We start from the raw sequence: 21394 nt of genomic DNA on the forward strand, positions 1-21394 counted from the left end.
GATCGGGAAGGAGCGAAAAATTAACCCTAACAAAAAACCAAACCAAAAATAACATTCAGCAAATCCATTCTGATAAAATTCAGATGCGCCCAGGTAGTGTGAACTCCATGCCGCAGGTTGATTTTACTGTTCCCTTTTTTATTTCGCGGGCTTTGAAAAGACGTAGTGGAGGGGGCACGGGAAAAGCGGAACCGAGAAACGAGAAAATAAGAAAGCAGAGAAATCAACAACCCCCCAAGTAGTAATACATCCCGGAAGCAAAAGAAGGTAAATGCCCGACGAAAGACGGTCAGACCATCCTCGATACGACGACGAGCCGAGCAAGCTCAACTTCATTGTTGAGCTGCCCACTCAGACCTATCCGGCCCACACGCTACAGCAGCGCAACCCCCAGCACTAGCACCATCGCCACCAGCAACAGTAGCAGAACAGCCGCGATTCACAACCCCATATCTGAAGCCGACCCCACAAACTCCATCGCAGCAGAAAGCGCCTGCTGCACCAGCTTCTTGTTTCGTTTCACAAGAGTCATCACCTTCTTATCCACCATATCCACCTCCTTGCGCGAACTCTCCAACTCCCGCTGTGCGTCCTCGATCATTGCCCGTAGTTCCTCATCAGACATGCTCATGAGCTCCTCAAGGCTAACGCCAAGATGACTTTCGCTCGTCGCCAATTTTGGCGCGGTGGATGAACGGGGCACAGAAGCATGAGTAACCCCGGAGCCAGCAGAAGCGGAAGCACGAGCGGTAACGGCAATTTCCGAAGCTGTAGAACCGGTAGAGAAGCCGTTGGCACTGAGTGGGGGAGGGGAGGGCAAGGAGGAAGGCTTTGCAGGGCCGGAGAGGAGGCCATTCTCCGGCACCCCATCGATCCAGCGGATATTGAACTTTTCAGGCGTGGCAAAGAGCGCATCTAGTCCGCCGCCGCGGTTGGTAGCGTCGGGCTCTGTGACAGTTAATGCTGGATATTCCTGTAGTGACTCCCATGCGGCTGCGAGGCTCTTCTCGAGTTCAAGGTAGCGGTTTTCCTCTTCTTCGGAGAGGTGGCGGAGAACACATCCGGTAGGTGTTATTAGACAGCGATACTTGAGGAGGTCGGATTCTGCGTTGATGTGAACCGGTTCACCTTGGAGCAACCTTGTTCTATGTTCCTCGGCCAGTTCAATGGGCTTTTTCAAAATATCGTAGTCATCAGCTGTACATTTCAAATCTGAGCGTTGGTTGAGGTTTGGTGGATTGAAAAGTGGATGTGTATTTAGATCAAGATCGCCAGATTGATGCAGTTGCGCTAGTAGAACTGGAAGCGGCGATGTTCTCTCCAAGAAAAGATCCTTCACTGGTATACCGCTAGCTTCTGAATCGGCCAAGAGTTGTCCAGTCGTATTGTTCGACCTCCATGGTTCAGATTTTTCATCTTTTTCTGCGGGTAGACTTTGCGGTGTCTGTTCTTTGGAGGCGTTTTCGCGCGTCGTTTTATCAGATCCTTTGGCCTGTGTTGATGTCTCGGGTTTATTCTGGGTCTTGTTTTTGGATGATTTAGCAGACTGTGGAGTACTATCTATTGTTTCAGACTTAGCACCAGAAGAAGGTGGGTGTTCGCTGGTTGGTGTCGGTGCTTTCTTTGTCTTGCGTTTCCTGCCAATGATCGGCGCCTGGACGGGTTCTTCAGCAACTACGGAAGTGGAAAGAGTTTCTTCCTTTTTGATTTCAGCTTGCTTAGCCTTGAGCTTCCGCTCTTTTTTCAATTGACTCTTCGTGATAGTGCGAACTGGGGCAGAGCCAACACGACTAGGTGGTGGCGAACTTGCCCTCGAGACAGATGCAGAGGTATGGATGTCATATTCAGAGTCGCCATTGTTGGGAGTATCTGGGCGGCTATTGGTTGAAAGACTGGGCTGCCGTGATAGATGTTTCGTAGGTGGTGTGGAATTGTGCGGCGTGGTAGGCGTGTCTGATTTTGATGTGTCAACAACGCGCAACACCCTAGCTTGACGAGGTGCGGGAGAATCAGATGCACGTGAGACACCAATCAACGGGGTGTTAGGGCGAGATGCAGCATTTGTTAATTGTGGTATAGAGGAGAGACTGTGATTAGGCGTAGTGGCTCGGGAAGGGGAAGCGTGCCCCGAAGTGGCCATTGAAAGATTGAGTTTAATGGGCACTGGCTTGCCGTGAGTCTCAGAAGACTGTTTGCCATCTTTTGTAGTAAGTGCTGCGGCCTTTCCAGGACTGGCCTCTCGAGCCTTGTCTTTCTTTGCAGTGAGACTGTCAGACTGTGAACGACTAGCAGCTAGGGACTTAGGTTTTGGAGATCCAGAAGATATTTCTGCAGCCGTTCGCGTCCGTGCAGGCACGGAAGGTGCGGCCGACGACGCTTGAGCGTCCGGCGTGGGCTGTGTTGAAGGGTTTAATTCTTTGAGTTTCTGTACAGGTGTTGAAAACCCACTTCGTAAAGTGATGTGTCCTGGTTGAGGACTCGATAGGGCTGAAGTCGATGGGCTGAGATCGTGGATGAAGGGTGCAGCAGGGTGCCCATGTGGTAGGGGAAGACCCGGTGGCAGTACAGGGGTACCAGACCTATAGGGCGAATCATTGGAGCCATGAGAGGCGCGGGATCCTGATGCAATTCGGAATGTGTCCAAAGGGCGTTTGTCAAGCGGCTTGGTTGGAGGGCCTAGAGGAGGGAAATCTTCGTCTGCTAGATCAAGATATCTCTGTTAGCATACTCCAAGACTCGTGGAAGAAAACGACAAAGAAAAGCGCTGCTGATCGACCACAAAATAAAAGAAGCTAGGATGGGATGCATAAAAGAATCGACTGCGGAAACAATATGAGAGGGCTACATCGTAACACTGGCGGTGTATATACATAATGCTTGGGCTCTTCATTACAACAATGGCCACAGAATGTAGGGAGTTGAATGGGAAGAAGAAAATTGTGGAACGCGAGTCTATATATGAGCAATAAATGTGAGAAATTTGCTTTCGAAATAGGCCTGACTTGGGTACAAGTCAGGATAAGGGAGACTTAACGTACAAAAGAAAGGCCCACAATCACCATGGCGGGGGCCAAAAGTGCTGGAAAATTAAAACCCGTGTTGCTAATGAAGAGCCCCAAGCTTGTAGCAAACCCCTAAAGAAGGAGAGTAGATCTCTGCAAACAAAAAAGGAATGTAATGCGTTGACGCCGTCCTTCAGCCTCACCGAAATGTGACCATAACACCCAGGTAACGCCCGAGGCTCGCCTAGCCCCGTTATTTTGAATCGATTGCCATATGCTGTGCAGGAAAATAGGAGAGAAAATGAAAACATTAAAGGGAGACGTGAAATAAATATCAGAAAGCATTGTGGGAAGGAAGTCGTAAACTCCCAAAACTCAGGCGAGGGAAAAATGACAAGGGGGGTGAAAGCAAGAAGGGAGAGCATATATTATCATCAAATAAATAGAACATGGCAATAAACACGCTAAGAGCAAAGAAGAAGGAAAGAAAAGTCACGGAAAGGAGGTCCAGCAGTGCAAGGGGGAAATCATCACCACCGGCCAAAGCCACCACCATAGACCATGTTGGAGTGATTGTACCCACCTTGACCCTGGCTCCCGTATAGTCCCTGCCCAGGGGTAGCACCAGCTGCACTCTGGTGCATTCTAGCCTGCAAGATACTCGGGTCCGCAAGATCTACTACACCACCTCCGCCGGAGGAAGTGTTAGCGTGTCTGTGCTTCTTCCCCCTCTTCTTCTGCTTCTGTGGTCCCGGGTCTTGGTGGGACCCATTATGATGGCCATAAAGAGAGCTGAGAAGGCCAGATACGGGAGCCAGGGGAGGGGGTGTGTTGTGCATCTGAATAAAGGGGAACATAAACTCACGCTTAGCAGCCTCATGCGCTTGAACGCCGCCACCACCACTCGTGCCACTTCGACCACGCATAAGTTCACGCATTAGGTCAGGGTTAGGATCTTGCTTGGTCCCAAGACCCAGGTTATTATTCATTGTGCTTGTGAAGCCGTGACCCTGAGCAAACATTCCTCCACCACTAATTGGGGGAGTGCCTGCAGTTTTCAAACCAGGGGGAGGTCCTTGAACACCACTAACGAAGTAATGGTTTCCCAAACCATGTTGGCCCGTCGACACATTAAGGGGATTTGGGTTAACGTTCTGCATTGTCGATGCCTGCTGGTTGACAAGCCTTTGGTTGGATGCGTTCTTGGCATTGGCGTCATTTACAAACGAGAATCTTGACGACTGCCTGGCATGTCCCTGCACACCAGTCATTTGTGGCATCTGGTTCTGATAAACCGCTGCACGTTGTTGAGGATTGTGCTCGAATGAGCTGGAGATGGAAGCCGATTGCAACTGATCCATTAACCCCATATGTTGTCCGCCAGCGTTTTTGAGTAGCAGAAGTTGCTGTTGCTGGAGGGGCGTGAGGCTCCTCCCAGCCATGTTTAGACCTTGAAACTGGTGGCCAGCAGAGACGGGCGATCCAATCGCAGAATTTGCTGTAGTCGTTTGTTGCGAAGGTGGCTGAATGGCACTAAGCGGTTCTCTAGTATTCCGCCCCGAGGCACCAGCTGAATGCATCTCTTCGGGCTCGCCTCCTAGTTGCGAACTGCCACCCTCGAGATTTTCTTCCTCATTAGTGTTAAGGTGAAGCAACATTTGGTTGTCAGTTTCCTGGTTCGCCCGCTCATGCTCCGCTTTCTCACGCATAGCACGACGCTTCACCCCACCGTAAGGATCAATCATGGAAGGGTGGTTTTCAATATACGCGAGCTCCTCAGGTGACAAGCCAGCAGTTGAAAATATAAAACGGAAGTCGGGACTGTTTACGGCTTTCACCAAGTCGTCCAGCACGGAAATTTCGCGCAGGCCAGGCGGCGACGGGGAGGCTGGTCGATTCGCACGCGAAGATGAACCCGAGGCCTCTGGTATTGTTGGGGTTTGCTGGCGAGAAGAATCTTGGGCAGAATGAGATTGCCTCTCAACACTACGTTTTAGATCCTCAATCTTGTTCACAACAGCATTCGATCCTTTTGGGCTTGGGGAAGAGCGACTAGCCGCCAAGCTTGGTCGTCGTGCACGTTGAACATGGGAGTCTTTATTCGCCCAGCTTGCAGATGATGGTAGAGCAGAAGAGTCGGTATTAATTCGATTACCAGCTTCATCCCGGCTATTTTGTCTCCGCATCGGCTGCGCGCCTGTGGGGATCTGGATGGGATGTGAGGGGGGTCTGACAGGTTGAGCATGGTGGGTGTATGGGGAATATGTGGAAGGACCAGGTCCAGTGGGTGGGTTGGGATGGACACGTTGTGATGATAGGGTGTTCATGGAGGATAAATCTTGGCGGCTAAAGCTGTCGTTATCCTCTCCAGTTTCGTGAAGGAATGTACAGTTACGGTTGTTACATTGCTCATTTCGAAGAAACGATGAGCAGTACTTCGTGGTTCCATATTGGGCCCTACATCCACTGATTAGTACCTAAGCTAACATGACGATTTAGACTTAGAAGAGCCAAAGACCAAAATCAACCTACCTCAGTACACGATCACCGTTTGGCGATCCATCTACCGCGGCAATGCAGGTTGCAGCATCAGCTTTACGAGCGAAGGTGACGTAGACACCGATGCCCTGGTTTGGGTTACCACCCGGTTTTGCCTTGCTAACAACAATCTTCTCAATATCACCGTACTGTCCAAAGTACTGGTCTCCGCGCAAGGTTTGTAAAAGTTGGCTTTCATCTCGTATCGTGGGGTTGAGGCCAATGACATAGACGAGGTTCTTCTGGACAACACGGACTCCAGCAAGGTTTCTCCGACTGGACGCTTCTATTTCTCGTTTTTCGGCTTCCCGCTTCTTAGCTGCGGCAGCTTTGCGATGTTTCAATGCCAAATCCGCTTTAAACCTGATTCGGTGGTAATCGGCATTAGCAGGAGGGCATAGCGGCAGGCTAATGAACATTAAGGGGTGAGACTCACTCATCGGCATCTGGAACTCGGTACTGGATTGTGCTTTCGTCATATACACGTCTACAGTTTGGACATCGACCTTCTTCACTATGTGTTTTTATATTATTGTAGCAAAACTGGCAGATCTGCGAAGAACATTAATATTAGCCGCCATCGTCGTGCTGAAGGACGATTTACCCCCTCCAAATCCAGTGGTAAAAGGATCTTGAATAGGAAAACACATACCTGATATCCACAGGGACATGGCTTGAAGTTCTTATCTGACAGGTCGAACTCTTCGATGCAAAGGGGACTATTGCGGCAAAAGAAGCATATAGGTCAGGATGGAACAGGTTATAAATGGGGGCGGGAAAGGACAACAGAGCTAAGCCCAAACTTACCATGACTCGTCATCATCATCGATAACTGTGTCATGTTGTGTACGGAATGACATCTCGACACGTCTTCTCCCAGCGAACCTAGCGCGACGCTTCTACAGCAATGAAGTTGATCCAGCGTGCCAGAACTCATGAACAAGTTGGGGGGGGGGGTCGCAGATCAGTAGAGAAATATTTTGAACGCGGCAAAATCCACAACGCCGCAGAACCGGAGTCGATAGCAAACGAAGTCAATAGGACAACGGGAGAAGGATACGTCTAGAGGACGTATAAGAGCGCACAGGAGAGTTACAGCGTCCTTGGTGCCAGTGTGGTGATGGCGAGAGGAGTTGAAGAGAGAAAAGACGAGGAGAAGAGGAAGAAAGAACGAGGACGAGCTTTCTGCGGCGCTAGGCCTTTTTTAGAGTTGTTTAGATCAGCGGAGTCATGTGACATGATCATTATGTAATCTAGCTATTCTTTCGTTCCAACGTCGCCCAGGATTACTTTCGGGATGTTAAACTACAGTCTTCCAGAGTATCTATCTCCTCTATATCCCAATTGATCCGCAACCATGGCGTCTGCACGGCCAGTCATGCGTCTGGGCACCAGTCGCTCCCTGGCCTCTACTGCTAGACCCTCATCCGCCCGATTCTTCTCCGCAGGCGGCTCGTTGCGACGGACGAAGGTTGTATCCACACCAACTCCAAACCTGCGAGAGGCACCTCGTCCTGGTCAGTCCACCCCTAGGCCTGTTTGAAGAGCGCCGGTGATCAGTTCTATACTTGCTAACGTTTTTCTGAATTTGTTTAGCTGTTGGGGAGTTGAATCGTCCCATTGTCAACCCCGTAGATAAATACGCCGAGCAGTCCGCGGGTCTACACAAATATGGCCAATACCTCATGTCCTGCCTACCGAAATATATTCAACAGTTCTCCGTCTGGAAAGACGAATTGACCATCTACGTCCCCCCGTCAGGCATCATACCCACTTTCGTTTTCCTCAAACAGCACACCGCGGCGGAATATACCCAGGTTGTTGACATCACAGCGGTCGATTTCCCGAGCCGCGACCAGCGCTTCGAGGTCGTATACAATCTTCTCAGCGTGCGTCACAATTCGCGGATACGTGTCAAAACGTACGCAGACGAAGCAACCCCGGTGCCCAGCATTACCTGTCTATATGACGGAGCTTTGTGGTATGAACGTGAGGTGTACGATTTGTTCGGCGTGTTCTTTGTGGACCACCCTGATCTCCGACGGATTATGACGGATTATGGATTTGATGGACATCCGCTCAGAAAGGATTTCCCACTGACGGGCTACACGGAAATTCGATATTGTGAGGAGAAAAAGAGAATTGTTGTTGAGCCATTGGAGATGACGCAGGCTTTCCGCGACTTCCGCGCTGGATCTTCTGCCTGGGAACAGGTTGGAGAAGGTATCGACAAGACACCAAGCGAAGTAAGTCAATTCTACACTCTTTTAGAGGACATCCCAGGCTAACCCATACACCCACAATAACAGTTCAAATTGCCCACCCCTCAGCCTGAAGAGAAGAAGGAGGAACCAAAAAAGTAGCACAGATATAGTGTATAACAATTTGTTTCCGTTTACGCTCGTGGATTTACTATTTCACCTTCCTAAAAACTCCAATTTTCCTAGTATCGATCTCATGTATATACTTCACTAAATCATGTCTTAGACTTGCTCACTATATTTCTGCATATCCATATGTCCGTCAAAACCATACCGACAAGACTAAAAAAAATTAAGGAAAGAGGGTGATAAAACAACACAGTAGAGTGCCCGAACAAAATCACCGAAAAAATCCAACTCAGCTGCCCAGGACTTGAAACAAAACATCTACCTCCTTTTCGTCTTACTCTCAGCCCCCTGCACCTTCTCCAGCCCAGTTCCCTGAAGCAGGACTTCGTCCCTCTCCCACATTAACTCCACCACAGCCCCTGCCATTCCAGACACAGCGCACAACAAACCCACCTTAACCGCCAGCCCGATACATCCTACATTAACCTTGCGGGCCCTGTGCGCCGCCACATACAGGTCGATAGCCCAGAGGAGCATCCCGACAACTCCCACTGCCTGGTCCCACTGCAGGAACCACAGCGCACCTTCGCCAAAGGATTTTGCCTGGACGCCCGACCAGGGCATGGCGTTCAGAAACACGCGCGCTGGGTGCAGGGCAGTTGCGACATCCTGGTCGAAGAGGATGGGGAAAATGGCGGCGGCGAGGGACAGGGACCAGGCAGCGATATGTGGGACTGCAGTGATTGTAAAGGCGAAGGCGTAGACACGACGGAGTGCGGAGCGGGTATGTTTGGCGCCTTGGAAATTGGGGACTGGAGAGCTGAATAGGGCCGTAATGCTGGTTAGTGTGGAGTGGATGAGCCAGAGCCAGATGGGCCAGGGTTGCCAGAAGGCGATGCGCTCCTGGGTTGATGGCAGGAAACTTGTGGTTGTTGTTTCGGGGAAGACCATGGCAAGAGATGGCAGGAGGTAGCCTAGGATTACGCTGAGGGGAATGAGGTTTACACCTGTGAGTGAGTGTGATGGGATGTCGATGGTTTGGCGGGCTGACAGAGTCCTTGATGTAAAGAGATGAAGCGCTGCGTAGATGGGCAAAACGACCCCGAAGGTAAATAATTGCAGGAGGACGCCAATTATCACAGGACTGTAATATCATAACTTGATTAGAATAGGTTTTTATATGTCGCTGTATCTTATTTACTAACGATACTCCATGGAAATCACAGATTGTCTTAGGGTATCAAACAATGCATCTCGACATACTACAAAACAAGAAATGACTTATTCCCAGCCCGAAACGTTTCCAGCAGCACCAACGACCACAGGCTGCCGATAGCACCAGAGAACTTCAACCCATACAAAGTTGCGCTGGGCGAGCCGCCATCAACCACCGGCCAGAAAAACGGTATTAGATTGGCAAACAGTTGGTCCAGCGCATGGACGCCAGTGATATCTGTTCTCAGCCGCTCGTCTGTTTCAGGGAGGATACCATCAGCTATGGCATGCTGAAGCATGGAAATAAAGCCATTCCGATGCGCAAATATGAAAATGGAATAGACGGCGAAGATGGAGAGGAGAGGGAGCAGGTATCTGATCGCTCCTGTACACATTGCGAAGGAGGTAGTTCGACTGTATTTACTCCTCAGGAACGTATATTGATTAGGATATTTGCATAAGTTTCTTGTTCAGGTTTGCGTTTCTGGGGGTTATAAAAATGCCAGCCGTCTTCACATCAATTGCACATGCAGCTTATCGCAGATCTCGGGACCTTTTCTTTGTTTTTTTGCCTTCAGCCAGCCCATTTCATGTGAATCATTGTCAACTAAACAGTTAACTAACCCGCCATTTGAACCCCGTAGAATATTTATTGCTTGAACGTTGACATCAACATTATTTAACATTCGGAAATAATAAGAGTTCCTGATATACGTTATTCTAGATAATGAAGACATAAGATAGCGAATGTAATTTTCGCTGATAACTCTCTGTAGAAATATCGAAATATCACTTTGATCGAAATCAGCTGTTTCCCTTCTTCAGATAAATGCCCTATTCTTATTCTTATACTCCGTCCAGCACCTGTTGCAGTAGGTGTCACTCCCATGGTCAGGTCATGACACCCGTCCATAATTTCCCACCCCTTCATTTGGGGAGAAATATCGCCATAGCGTTGTTCAAACAAAATGGAAATGGAACCTCTAGGCTAGCGCCGTATGTGTCAGACACGGGGAGCTTTGATTTCTTCTCTCATCCTTTAACATTCCACGTTGGATGATGGGATGTGACATCGTGAAGTATATGTACTGTACATGCGCATGCACATTACATTTAATGACAACTAGCTAATAGGGAAACATGAAGCCAGTCGAGGCCAGAATGTAGCCAGAGTAGCCGGGTTCCTTGTCAGTTCCTTGGCTAAGGGATTTTATATGCGGTGGTAGGCAATGTAGAGGCTAATAGATGTGCCAGCCACTGGCGGGACCTGTCCGCGAGTACTAATCCTTCGGGATGAACTAGGCAGAGGGAGGAGCCAAATTTGCCAATCCAAGGTGGATTGACAGCGGTGAGCCTATTCTCAGAGTCATGATGTTGCTACCTGAACTTTGTTTGGGCTGCAACGCCTGGGATATGCGTCTAGGAACGAGGGACAAGAAGCAGTGAAGTTGTTGCGGAGTAACCCCGAAGAGGTTCCTTCTTACACGACACGAATGCTCGAATTTGAACTGGCCGTGCGTAGCATAGCAATTCACACTCAGCCATCTCGGAAACACTAAAAAGCGGTAAACTGGATACATGCAAGCTCCGCATCCAAACAATGTATCTGTGGAACGTCTGGAATAGCCGTTAAACTCCATCCGGGAAAGTTGGCCGTTATCTCAACTTCCCGCCCTGTCGACAGGTGCAGTGATTGGCCGCATAAAGTTCGGACAACCAGTCCATAACCCAACAGTATCGCGTCATTTGTTTCGCCAAAATGCTGTGAAAATAAACGGGCCACGTCCCGTACCCACCTAACGTGGGCTCATACGGTTTTCATGCATAACTGACTCAAACTCTAACATCCACTGACAACGGGTATAGAACCTAGCCAGGGGCAAAATACACGGGCTCTCCATTCATCAGCGCACTGGCGGTTTACCAAGTTCTTGCCGGGTATGAATGAACTTCTTATCTACAAGCGATGAAGGGTCGATGTTAAGTTTTGCCGATAAAAGCGGGGCGGGTGTCTTCCGCGCCAAGCTTTCGGCGATCGGCAACCCACCCTGTGCCATAACTCGGCACTGGCGGCGAAACCGGCAATTGTCAAAAGTTTCCCTTGAACTAATTTGCAGGGAAGGATGAGAAGAACTGGGACTTCACAAGAATATCCAGACAACTCGTCGACGAGGTGAATATTATTAATCTTCTTGGAGAAGGTTAGTACTATCTAATCAGACGCGATGGCAAATTTGCCAACCGCTTTTTGAACTTTTTTTTTTGGGGAGTTAGGTGTTAAGGGAGGAGGAGAAGATGATAAAGATCAAAGCCGAACAAAAGGAAAAGAAAAAACCCAACATCTGACAAACCCCATAAAACTCCAATTCATCCCTCATAATAAATCAAATTGAGACCATTTGCTATAGAGCACCTATTTTTTACCGAAAGTTCGCTTCCTCAGCTATGTATATAAAAAGTTGCATCGAACGACATGCTTCTGTTTTTAATGGAAAGGAGAACAAAAGTAAAGCCCTCGTTAAAGTATTAGAAAATCCCATCTACTAAACACCTCCAAACGAGTCGAGTAAATCATGTAGTTGGGTTGAGATATCGCGCGGCCATTCGAGATCAGCGAAAATCATCGTAGAATTTTGTGTCAACAATATTTCGATCAGGGGACTCGTCTGGATCGTGGCAAACGGGAAAAAGTCCATGACATTTATAAGTGTGCCGGTTGCAAGATCGGCTAATTCGGATAATGAGTTGGTGGGTCGCACGTCCATGGCGTGTGTTGGGGACCGCTCTTCGGAGACGAGGAATTTATTACTCGCGCGAAGGCGGTCGAGTTCCTGGTCTAGTATGTTTGCAGACGGCCACATTTTGGCCATCTCCTTTAGGGCGATTTTAAGAAGGGCGATATGGTTGTCCGCAGTTTCAGTCAGGGTTGGTATTCGACGTGCATGTAACAGTGCTAAGATCGCAACAGCGATGTGCCACCCCGCCATACCTTGGAGAAACGAAATGGATCCCCGGGCTAAAAGGTCTTCGAAAATACGGGCAACGCAGGACGCAGAAAGGACAGCAGTGGTATATGCTTTGGGGAGCGGCTGGGAGGACTTTGTGAGGTAGAGAAGAGTTATTGTCGTGAGGTAGGGTAAATGTAGTTGGTGCACATCCCGGTTGAATGGAGTTGTGCGATTAGTTGCGATGGGTAAGCGCAAAGCTTCAGGTAGGGACTGAACCCAGTCAACCAAATGCCTAGCTAAATATCCCGGAAATTGTGTCGTTTCGGTTCTTTGCAACAGATATTTTGCAACTTTGCCAACATGGTGGGAAAGTCGAACCCAATATATGAAAATTTGCGCTCGGAAATGGTCCTTTGGTTCTGGAAAATCTTCCAGTGACGGTTCCCTGACATTGCAGTCCAAAGGGTCAATTATACAAGGCCTGCCCTGACATATACTTGTTAGGCGTTCTCTTGCCTGCGGGATTCGTTAGCTGATAAATTCGGTCATATTGAGCATATTCTTAGCTTACAAACAATGTCCACCAAATTCGTCGCCGCAAACCTGGAGATTCATTTGGTCGCATAACTTGCCCGGGCTTTGGCTCTCTGTGTATGCCGATTTGCTGTGCTAACCTGATGGCAACACCTGTCCACCACCATACGGTATCGAGGCTGGGGCTATTCGGGGCCGAACCCCACCAATAAAATAGCAGGAGCGCTTTCATGCAAGTTATCGGATTACTTTCATGGTTCCCATTAAAGAGTGCTTTCGCACGGTTATAGTACACAATCGGAGGGACATGCTGTAGAACTGATGGCTGTATTCGGCTTCCAAGAAGAGCCAATGCTTGATTGAAGAGGACAGAACGGGACTCCTCTTGCTCTGGGAAGAGGATAGAGCTGTCGAGAATGGGACACCACGGATAGCAATACTGAAAATAAGTGTCCATGAAACTTTCTTGCAGTGCCGGGGGAGGTAAATCCATAGGTTGTAACCCCGTTTGAGCTGAACCCAGCTGATTCATCGCAGCGGAGTTATCTAGCATCTGTGGAAAACTTGATTCGCTAGAATACAAGGAATTCTGGGCATGCCCGCTATCGTGAGTCTTCACAGGTAACGAGGCCGTCCGGGCTGACAGAAGCTGGGAGGTTGATTGGCGAATGCCTTCTGGCGTACTTGGATACGAGAGTTGCTGCCTCCCAACTCCCCCCGAGAAGTAAGAAGTGCTTTCTGTGACCATTCGGTCATCTGGCACTACCAGCTGAGCAGATGGTTCAGCCTTAACCTGAACCAAGCCCTGATTGCTCAGTGTCGAATTAGAAGTGGGGTCGTATGGCAAAGAAACAATGGGCAATGAATCAACCGCGTCAGGATCGTCTAGGCTTCCATGCCGGATGGAAGCCCGATTACCTGCGCCGCGTTTGGATGGACGAATGCTTAAAAACAGGTCAATATGTGAAAATTTAATCACCCCCGCAGAAAATTCATGATACATACCGGCATTCATACCCAGCAACTTCGCATCTTGAGCATCTCGGAGATTCGCACTCGGAATTATTGATTTGGAGGTCACATTTGATCTATGATGCCGGTTAACACACATAGACCCAGGTTGCTCAGTTTAATTGCACCGGTTACCTTTTTTTCATGGCAACGAAGGCAGACAAGGCGGGCACGCTTATTGCCTCGAGGCCCTCTGCGGACCTTGGGCTGGGGTTCTGGTGTTTGGGAAGCCATGTCAGGCGTTGTTGGAGTTATGAGATGCTCGTGTATGATTGCCGATGCACCATTTTTATATCCACAGCTCGCCTGCGGACCGTTAGCCGTTTTGCTGCTAAAGCGCGTTCGTTAACTTACGAGATGCCGAGTTTGATGTTCCCACTGTCCCGATTTAGAAGGAGAATAGCCGCTTGGCCCAACTACCGCGCTGACTCAGCAACATTTCACGTGATTCTCGCCAAAATTCATTTTGCTTCAAACCTCGAAGCTGTTCAATGAGCGAAAATGTTGCAGCTATTTCATTGTTTGTGCGCAGCAGAACGCGCAAACTACGGTGCTGAGGAGTAACTATATACAAGCACTAACATGTCAAAACGGAAACGAGGTGACTATGAGAAGTCAGACATATCCAACCCGGATGATAGGAGACTGGGAATTCAAAGCACCCGCCTCGAGCAGAAGATTGAGCATGGCTGTCAACTAATACACCGAGCTCTCAAAACCGCCCGTGGTTTTGAACGTCAGAAGCTAGGACGTCGCCAAAAGACAGCTACAGAGACGAATGAAACGGCTCAGCTATCGCGAATAGAGGAGGAAATTCAAGCATTAAAGGTAGAGTCTACATTCTCGTTTGTGCTGTTCTGCCGAACTATATATAATTCGATCTTGAGTTGACAATTGTAGGGGTTGGATTTGGGGGTTACTGCGGAACGGCACTTGCTCAAGCATCTTGCAAAGACAAAACGGATTGCAGAATCACCAGCATTTTCGAGAGTGGCGGCGAGGAAGCCCCTCCCCGAAGGTCCAAAAAACGGACCTGAAGCGAACGTCGTAGCCCGTTTGTTCAAATCAAACCCTGTGAGAGACGTCTTACCGGGTATTTTGAGCGGAATACGGCAAATATTAGGCCTTGGTGATGGAGTACTTGTTGAGAAAAGCAGGACGCGCGAGACCACTCCGCCGATAACCAAACGGTTGAGCGCAGTGGAGGAGGAATCGAGATCTAACCGTCAGCAAGCCAATGGCCATGAAAATGATTTGGCAATGGAAGACGCAGATATGGAGCAATATAATGCCCGACTGGCATCTTCTTCAGAGTCGGAATCAGGATCGGACGAGGAGGGGGGGCGAGACAACGATAATGGTTTCCGTCGTAATTCGGCAAGATATGAACCGTCCCTTTCACCAACCCCTTCTACCGGGTCATCGGCCTCTATATCGAAAACCAAAACCAAACCTTCTAAATCGAATAATAAGAACCCAGAAACAACATTCCTTCCTTCTCTCACTCTGGGCGGCTACTGGTCAGGATCTGAATCCGCCGACGAAGACGCCGCCGCAGCGGGAATTCAACCGAGGAAAAATAGGATGGGCCAACAGGCTAGGAGGAAACTATGGGAAAAGAAATTTGGTTCAGGGGCTAACCATCTTAAAAACCAACCACCGGAGAAGGAAAAATCGCGTGATAGTGGATGGGATATGCGGAAAGGGGCTACAGCTCGTGATAAGATGAGAGGGAGGCGTGGGAGGGGAGGGTTTGCAGGGGGCATGTCTTCTCGAAGGGCCAAAGTCGATCGGGTTGCGCAAGCCCCGAATCCGAACTTCGAACAACTTAGGCCTCGCCCAGCCCCGGATCAGAAGCCTCTGCATCCTTCCTGGGAGGCTGCTAAGAAAGCCAAGGAGCAGAAGAGCAATGCTGCTTTCCAGGGTAAGAAGGTCGTATTCGACTGAATCCTCTATGAAAGGCACCGAGAAGCTGCGCTACGCGAAGAGTCTCTTGCATCATAAACTGATTGCATTGCTTTTGCATGTGCTCTTAATCGTTTACCATTTTTCTACAGAATGACTACCAATATACACCATATAACCGAGCAATTTCGTTTTACAACGTTACTGGATCTGATATTTGAGTTGGTGCCATGGCCTGCCTTTGTGATATTTATCTCTAGCGTTTCTCATTTTCCAATATCCAGAGCTGCCCCGTACGTAACCTTTGTAGGAATAGTGGTATCACATATTCCATATTCTTCAAATTTCACACCCAATCAGTGTTTGCGTGGTCTAGTCCTCCTATCGCAAACCGTAGCCTATAGTTTGTATTGTTACAACAGTAGGAGCGAACTTCACACATATCTCAATCATAGATCAATCGACAAGTAGAAGTGGGAATGCAGAAGCTGAAACATAACGTGGAGATTATGATTACAAAGCGGAGTAATTTGGGCGGGTTGGATCAAAACTTAAGAACTATTTTTAAACCTCTTTCTTGCCCGAATCATTTCGACAACAGCTCATGCCAATTGGAATGGTCGTTGATTGGTGCCCAACCCACGAATTACTTCGGCCCCAGCGCAGTTTCTGGAGACAAGTTGTCTTTGCCAGGCTCCATGATCAGGCCACTTCGCTCGGCTGGTTTCGGGGCCCACAGTACTACCACTGTATTGTGACGCCAGGGAGCAGAAATGTGAGCCGGCTGCACATTGACGACCGAAGAGTTCCAGCTGCAATACGGAGTGCTGCAATGTGTTTATTCGCCAGTTGTCCACCAGTAATGGTAGCTAACTGGCACTGGCGCTAACTGTTCTCTCGATCTTGTGCGTTTTTTCACACAAGGGGCAGATGACGCCGATTCCTATTCTCGTGTCCGTCTCGGCTTGAATTCGAATCCCTTCCGCCGGAACGGTCTGGCCGTTACCAACTTGCACAGAACCGGGCAAAACGGCAGCAAAATGACTGAAAATTTGGTTCCACTAAGATGTGCCATATCATATGGCAAAAAGTGGCGGGCGGATGGCCTCTTTTGCTATAAAACGATTGGCGCTCTCCAATTGAGGGGCAGGCGTACACGTCGCCCTGCATCTATGGGATAATACACACCGTCAGTTCTGGAGCAGCCTTCTTCGTATTGCCATATTCTTGGGCGCATCTCTTCTCTTTGTAATCGATATCGTTTGACCTCACGATCCGCCTCCCGTGGTTCTGCTTGGCTACATAAATTCACTTCTCAGATTGAAACAAGTATCGCTACCAAATTGTCGAACCTACCTCATGAAGTAGATACTGAAACATCCAAGTAGACATAATGTCTCCTCCCAGTCCCTTCAGGCAGCGCGACAGCTTTTCCATATCAAATCGTCCCAGATCACCTGCTCCACCATTTATCCAGGCACCCCGCCAAGATGGAGACGATAGTTACCCATCGAAGTTCTTGTATAAATGGATCGAGAGTGACCGCCCGAGACTCAGTCGCCCTATTTCCAGCTATGCTGGCACCAAGAATGAGCAGATTCACCGAGAGGCCGGCAATAACAAACGGGAAAACAAGCTACATCTAGAGCAAACCCTAATGCATAAAGAGTTTCACATCGAGGCGTTACGAGGGCAGATACGGAAGTTGGTCAGCGAAAACACATCGGAGTGCTCCCAATTGAACGACAAGATCAATGAACTCCAAGCGCAATTAGCTTCGCTTCGAACAAAGTTACAGATTAGTGAGAACAACCTGGAAAGTGCAGATAAAGCTAGAGCTGAACTGGAAGAAGAAGTAAAAAGGTTAAGAGAAGCTTATGTGGAAAAGTCGGAGGCTCTTGAAACCCATCAGAAAGAACTATTGGAACAGATCAAAGGGTTTCATCGAGCGCTTGCGGAAAAATCTAAAGCTCTAGAACTTCATGAAAGGGAACGAAGGGAAGAGGTCAAAGAGCTACAACGAAGGCTAGCAGAACGATCCAAAGCTCTTGAATCTCACCAACAGGAACGAGATGAAGAGATCAAAGATCTACAACGAAAACTGGCAGACAAATCCGGAGTTCTAGAATCTTATCAACGAGAACGAGATGAGGAGATCAAAGAGCTACAACGAAAGCTGGCAGAAGGATCTAAAGCTCTAGAATCTTACCGACGAGAACGAGATGAAGAAGTCAAAGAGCTACAACGAAAGCTCCCGGAAAAATCAAAAGCGCTAGAATTGGAAAAACGTACACGAGAAGAAGAGGTCCAAGAGCTACGGCGAAAACTGATGGAACAAGTTAAGGCCCTAGAATATCACAAACAGGAACAACAGGAATATGCCAGAGAGCTACACCAACAGCTGGCGGAAACGTCTGAAGCTCTAGAACGCCATGAGAAAGAGAGGGAGGAAGAGCTAAAGGAAGTACGACGAACTTTCACGGAACGGATTGGAGCTCTGGAATGCCTCAAGCAAAAGCTGGAGGAGGAGGCTGAACAGTTACGGCAAAGCTTTGCAGTGGAATCCGGATCACTACAGAGTCAGAATCGGGAGCTGGAAGAAGAATCAAAATGGTTGCAACAGGCTGTTGCAGAAAGGACTGAAGCTCTTGAAGCGCTCGAGCAGGAGCGGGAGGCAGAGATTCGGCTACTGGAACGAAACCTTGTGGACAGATCTGAAACTCTTCAACTCCACCAGCAACAACTCGAGGAAATCTCAGTATGGCAAGAAGCTGCCATGGAAAGTTCTGAAGTTCTGAAAGTTCGTGAACAGGAGCAAGCGAACGAGGTTAACAATCTCCGAGTTGCCGTGGCGGAGAAGTCTAAGGCTCTAGAAGAGCTCGAGCAAGCTAAAACGGAAGCTCTCGCCGCACAAAAATTGGAACTCGAGGCATATTTCCGAAATATCAAGATAGAAGATGATCGAGCGGCCAATGAACGGCTAGAGGAACGGGAGAAGGCACTAATTGCTCAATTTAACGAGAAACACCGCATAGAGCTGGAAACCCTTCAAGCATCGTTTGCAGCAGAGCTCCAACACGTCCAAAAAGCACACGCGGCCGCTGTTCACGAATTCGTTACCAGGCTAGATTCTGTTGCCGAGAAAGGAAGAGACGACAACCAATTCATCGCATTACTGGATGGGAAACTCAGTCGAAACCGAAGTAAAGGAACGACAGCAACAACAACAACGACAGGAAAGGAGAAAAGTGTGAGCCACATTCGCGCACTATGTAGGGAGATTTTCCATGTGGGCAAGTCCAGAGCCAGGAACAGTTCTAGCGAACGTAGCAGAACGCCAGATTCTCGCCCGGATTCTGGCGTTGATTGTTAGCGTAACTCCAAGTACAAATATCTCGGATCAGACATGATTTCTTCCTCTTTTTTCGGCTTGATGGCGTTTTACCAGGTGTGCGGGATTGCTTCATATTTAGGCGAACGGGATACGGCGTGTGGACGGTAGAACATGGGATTTCTACTTCTTACTTTGGTTTGAATATATCCCGATTCTCTCTCAGTTGGAATTTTCGTTGCGTGTCGTCGGTCCACAGCTAGCAAATTTATGACTTGATTGTTCTCTATATCTTCTCATGGACATTCTTAACAGGCGCAGCCGTTTCTGGAGATGAGCGAGGCATGTCATATATTGGTTTAAATGAAATGAATCGATCTCCACTCGTATGTACTGGTATGCGAACGTGGTAGCTGATAACACACCAACAGCATCTTTGCTTCATCGCTTCCACAGCGCAATTTCAACGCTTTGGGTTACTAAAATTCCTATTCTCCACTCAAGTTGTGAGTCCCTAATCGCACTATCATTGTTCGAACAGTATATCCTTTACAACTCTCAACGTTTATTAGAGGAGCACGGATTGAAAATTGAAAAAAGCCTCTTGACCATAGTGGCCAGGCCCAACAACGGCCCCTTGCCTGGAGGTCCTTGTAACTACCAGATAGCAGCTTACGAATCCCACTACTCTACTCTGTAGATGCCCATTCCTTGAACTCTGGCGAGTTCGGATCAGCACCATAAAGGACTCTATACATGCCAAACGCTTCCATCTTCAAGGGAGGTGTTGATGTGGTGGACTTTCATATTTCATAGCTTCCCTATGGAAGCGGAAACACTCCGATCTCAATCACAGAGGCTCATATACCAGATATCGGACCGCGCTGGATATGACTTTATAGAGTCAGCTCGTTCTAGTTGTAACATTAGAGCCGTCAAGATGTTATTAATCATGAAACGGTTCGCTGGTCCTATTAGCACAGACATGAAGCGATCCAGTCACGGTCATCACGGTTTTGTTGCGACGACACCAGACCTGGTAACCTTGGAGGTTGACGGAAATGTTAGGAGAATAGTCAGCACTCATGCGAGGCTGTCTGAGTTTGTAGTGGACTGGGCTTAGTTACTTGCAGTTTAAATTAAAGGAGATATAATGCCTTGAACGGCATCAATTAGGGCTTCGCGGGCACGTGGGCCCAAAATTGCGTCGGACAATCGTTTGCCCCGCCAAAGCTTCAACCCCATCGATTTTCTACCCCTCGACAATTGCGAATCTTCAGCTGCGCCATTTCTCAAAACTGTTTTCGATAACCACTAACATATTCATTTCTCATCTCCCGCCTGTGGGAGCTTTGTATACGTTAAACAATTCCCAGAAATTAAAGAAAATAATGGCAGCCCTCGCAGAAACATACAATGGTACGTAGGGCTCGGCGGAGCTATGCGCTACTCCCTGACACTCTTCCGCCGCAGGGGTTAAAAATGGAGATATAGATCAGTCGATACTAACAACGACAACTTTATTATATCTAGACCCAGTCCATATTGCTGTTATCGGCGGCACCGGACTTCGCGAATTGCCCAATTTCACGCAAGTCGCATCCCTCACCATCACCACACCATGGGGATCCCCATCCTCTCCGATAGCCATTCTCCACCACACCTGCTCCACAAGCGGCAAGGTAGTCCCTGTCGCATTCCTCAGTCGACACGGTCTACACCACGAATACGCACCACACGAGGTACCTGCGCGCGCCAACATCGCTGCCCTCCGCTCAATCGGGGTGCGAAGTATTGTCGCGTTTTCCGCCGTTGGAAGTTTGCAAGAGGCTATTAAGCCGCGAGACTTTGTCGTTCCGGACCAGGTTATTGACCGGACGAAGGGGGTGCGGCCATGGACGTTCTTCGAGGGTGGCGCGGTGGCACATGTTGGTTTCGCGGACCCGTTCGATGAGCAGATGGCGAAGATCGTGAGGGCGTGTGGACATAGTTTGGAAGGGGATGGGGTCGTGTTGCATGATCGTGGTACACTGATATGCATGGGTATGGTCTCTTTTCACTCCTTCCCTCCTTCCCTCCTTGTTTAATAAGCGCCGTTGTTCGGGAATAAAATAAAACAAAAGGAGGTAGAAAGCTAAATGTTCAATACCCTTCGCATGATAAACAGAGGGCCCCCAATTCAGCACACGCGCAGAGAGTAACCTCTACCGCTCCTGGGGTGGCAGCGTCGTCAACATGTCCTGTCTTCCCGAAGCAAAACTGGCCCGAGAAGCTGAGATTGCATATCAGATGATTTGCATGTCCACCGACTATGACTGTTGGCACCCAGAGACGGCAGATGTCACAGTCGAAATGGTCATGGCCAATATGAAAATGAACTCAGTGAATGCGAGAAACTTCATCGGTGCGGTGCTCGATGAACTCACAAAGGATGAACACGCAGCTCTGGTGCAAGGAAAGCATCTAGAAGGCACATGTAAATTTGGTCTGAGCACGGCTCCTGGACACCTGAGCACGGAAGCCCTTGCGAAACTCGTGTGGCTTTTCCCCGGATATTTTAGTAATAATTAAGCGTGGTAT

At 48.7% G+C, this 21394-nt stretch overlaps 8 protein-coding genes across 8 annotated transcripts; 4 read left to right on the forward strand and 4 right to left on the reverse strand.

The window, feature by feature from the left end:
- Positions 1–439: 439 nt before the first annotated feature.
- BDBG_16488 (CCR4-NOT transcription complex subunit 4) lies at positions 440–6400 on the reverse strand (the record flags this gene model as incomplete). The annotated part of the gene is made up of 6 exons (XM_002627358.2): positions 440–2700; positions 3868–5459; positions 5535–5903; positions 5977–6092; positions 6193–6259; positions 6348–6400. 6 exons carry the CDS (start codon positions 6398–6400, stop codon positions 440–442), a joined length of 4458 nt encoding a protein of 1485 aa, XP_002627404.2.
- Positions 6401–6832: 432 nt separating this feature from the next.
- BDBG_02076 (NADH-ubiquinone oxidoreductase 30.4 kDa subunit, mitochondrial) lies at positions 6833–9816 on the forward strand. Its single transcript, XM_002627359.2, has 3 exons — positions 6833–7057; positions 7137–7786; positions 7850–9816. Exons 1-3 carry the CDS (start codon positions 6898–6900, stop codon positions 7901–7903), a joined length of 864 nt encoding a protein of 287 aa, XP_002627405.1. The 5' UTR covers positions 6833–6897; the 3' UTR covers positions 7904–9816.
- On the reverse strand, positions 7839–9759 carry BDBG_02077 (uncharacterized protein). The gene is made up of 2 exons (XM_002627360.2): positions 9134–9759; positions 7839–9014 (listed from the first exon to the last, which is right to left on the reverse strand). Exons 1-2 carry the CDS (start codon positions 9478–9480, stop codon positions 8189–8191), a joined length of 1173 nt encoding a protein of 390 aa, XP_002627406.1. The 5' UTR covers positions 9481–9759; the 3' UTR covers positions 7839–8188.
- Positions 9817–10348: 532 nt separating the features above from the next.
- BDBG_02078 (uncharacterized protein) lies at positions 10349–10773 on the reverse strand. Its single transcript, XM_031720634.1, has one exon. It carries the CDS (start codon positions 10723–10725, stop codon positions 10384–10386), a length of 342 nt encoding a protein of 113 aa, XP_031576860.1. The 5' UTR covers positions 10726–10773; the 3' UTR covers positions 10349–10383.
- Positions 10774–11628: 855 nt separating this feature from the next.
- BDBG_02079 (C6 transcription factor) lies at positions 11629–13724 on the reverse strand (the record flags this gene model as incomplete). Its single annotated transcript, XM_031720635.1, has 4 exons — positions 11629–12549; positions 12605–13485; positions 13573–13655; positions 13714–13724. 4 exons carry the CDS (start codon positions 13722–13724, stop codon positions 11629–11631), a joined length of 1896 nt encoding a protein of 631 aa, XP_031576861.1.
- A 366-nt stretch (positions 13725–14090) lies between these two features.
- BDBG_02080 (NADH-ubiquinone oxidoreductase 30.4 kDa subunit) lies at positions 14091–16064 on the forward strand. The gene is made up of 2 exons (XM_002627363.2): positions 14091–14406; positions 14479–16064. The coding sequence occupies exons 1-2, from the start codon at positions 14161–14163 to the stop codon at positions 15523–15525; spliced, it is 1293 nt and encodes a 430-aa protein (XP_002627409.1). The 5' UTR covers positions 14091–14160; the 3' UTR covers positions 15526–16064.
- Positions 16065–16075: 11 nt separating this feature from the next.
- BDBG_02081 (uncharacterized protein) lies at positions 16076–19664 on the forward strand. Its single transcript, XM_002627364.2, has 2 exons — positions 16076–16812; positions 16872–19664. The coding sequence occupies exon 2, from the start codon at positions 16877–16879 to the stop codon at positions 18854–18856; it is 1980 nt and encodes a 659-aa protein (XP_002627410.2). The 5' UTR covers positions 16076–16812; positions 16872–16876; the 3' UTR covers positions 18857–19664.
- Positions 19665–20205: 541 nt separating this feature from the next.
- On the forward strand, positions 20206–21385 carry BDBG_02082 (5'-methylthioadenosine phosphorylase; the record flags this gene model as incomplete). The annotated part of the gene is made up of 3 exons (XM_002627365.2): positions 20206–20233; positions 20348–20857; positions 20982–21385. The coding sequence occupies 3 exons, from the start codon at positions 20206–20208 to the stop codon at positions 21383–21385; spliced, it is 942 nt and encodes a 313-aa protein (XP_002627411.1).
- Between the last annotated feature and the right edge of the window lie 9 nt (positions 21386–21394).

The sequence above is a fragment of the Blastomyces gilchristii genome (genome assembly GCF_000003855.2).
Source record: "Blastomyces gilchristii SLH14081 genomic scaffold supercont1.3, whole genome shotgun sequence".
Lineage (NCBI taxonomy): Eukaryota > Fungi > Ascomycota > Eurotiomycetes > Onygenales > Ajellomycetaceae > Blastomyces > Blastomyces gilchristii.

Bases quoted from the DNA above. Each gene is read 5' to 3' on its own strand.
- BDBG_02076 (XM_002627359.2), top strand. From the start codon at position 6,898: ATGGCGTCTGCACGGCCAGTCATGCGTCTGGGCACCAGTCGCTCCCTG. The intron at 7,058-7,136 runs GTCAGTCCACCC...GAATTTGTTTAG, and splicing joins GCGAGAGGCACCTCGTCCTG to CTGTTGGGGAGTTGAATCGT. The intron at 7,787-7,849 runs GTAAGTCAATTC...CCACAATAACAG, and splicing joins TCGACAAGACACCAAGCGAA to TTCAAATTGCCCACCCCTCA.
- BDBG_02080 (XM_002627363.2), top strand. From the start codon at position 14,161: ATGTCAAAACGGAAACGAGGTGACTATGAGAAGTCAGACATATCCAAC. The intron at 14,407-14,478 runs GTAGAGTCTACA...TGACAATTGTAG, and splicing joins AGGAAATTCAAGCATTAAAG to GGGTTGGATTTGGGGGTTAC.
- BDBG_02077 (XM_002627360.2), bottom strand. From the start codon at position 9,480: ATGTGTACAGGAGCGATCAGATACCTGCTCCCTCTCCTCTCCATCTTC. The intron at 9,015-9,133 runs GTATGTCGAGAT...ATGATATTACAG, and splicing joins AAGTCATTTCTTGTTTTGTA to TCCTGTGATAATTGGCGTCC.
- BDBG_02078 (XM_031720634.1), bottom strand. From the start codon at position 10,725: ATGGAGTTTAACGGCTATTCCAGACGTTCCACAGATACATTGTTTGGA.
- BDBG_02081 (XM_002627364.2), top strand. From the start codon at position 16,877: ATGTCTCCTCCCAGTCCCTTCAGGCAGCGCGACAGCTTTTCCATATCA.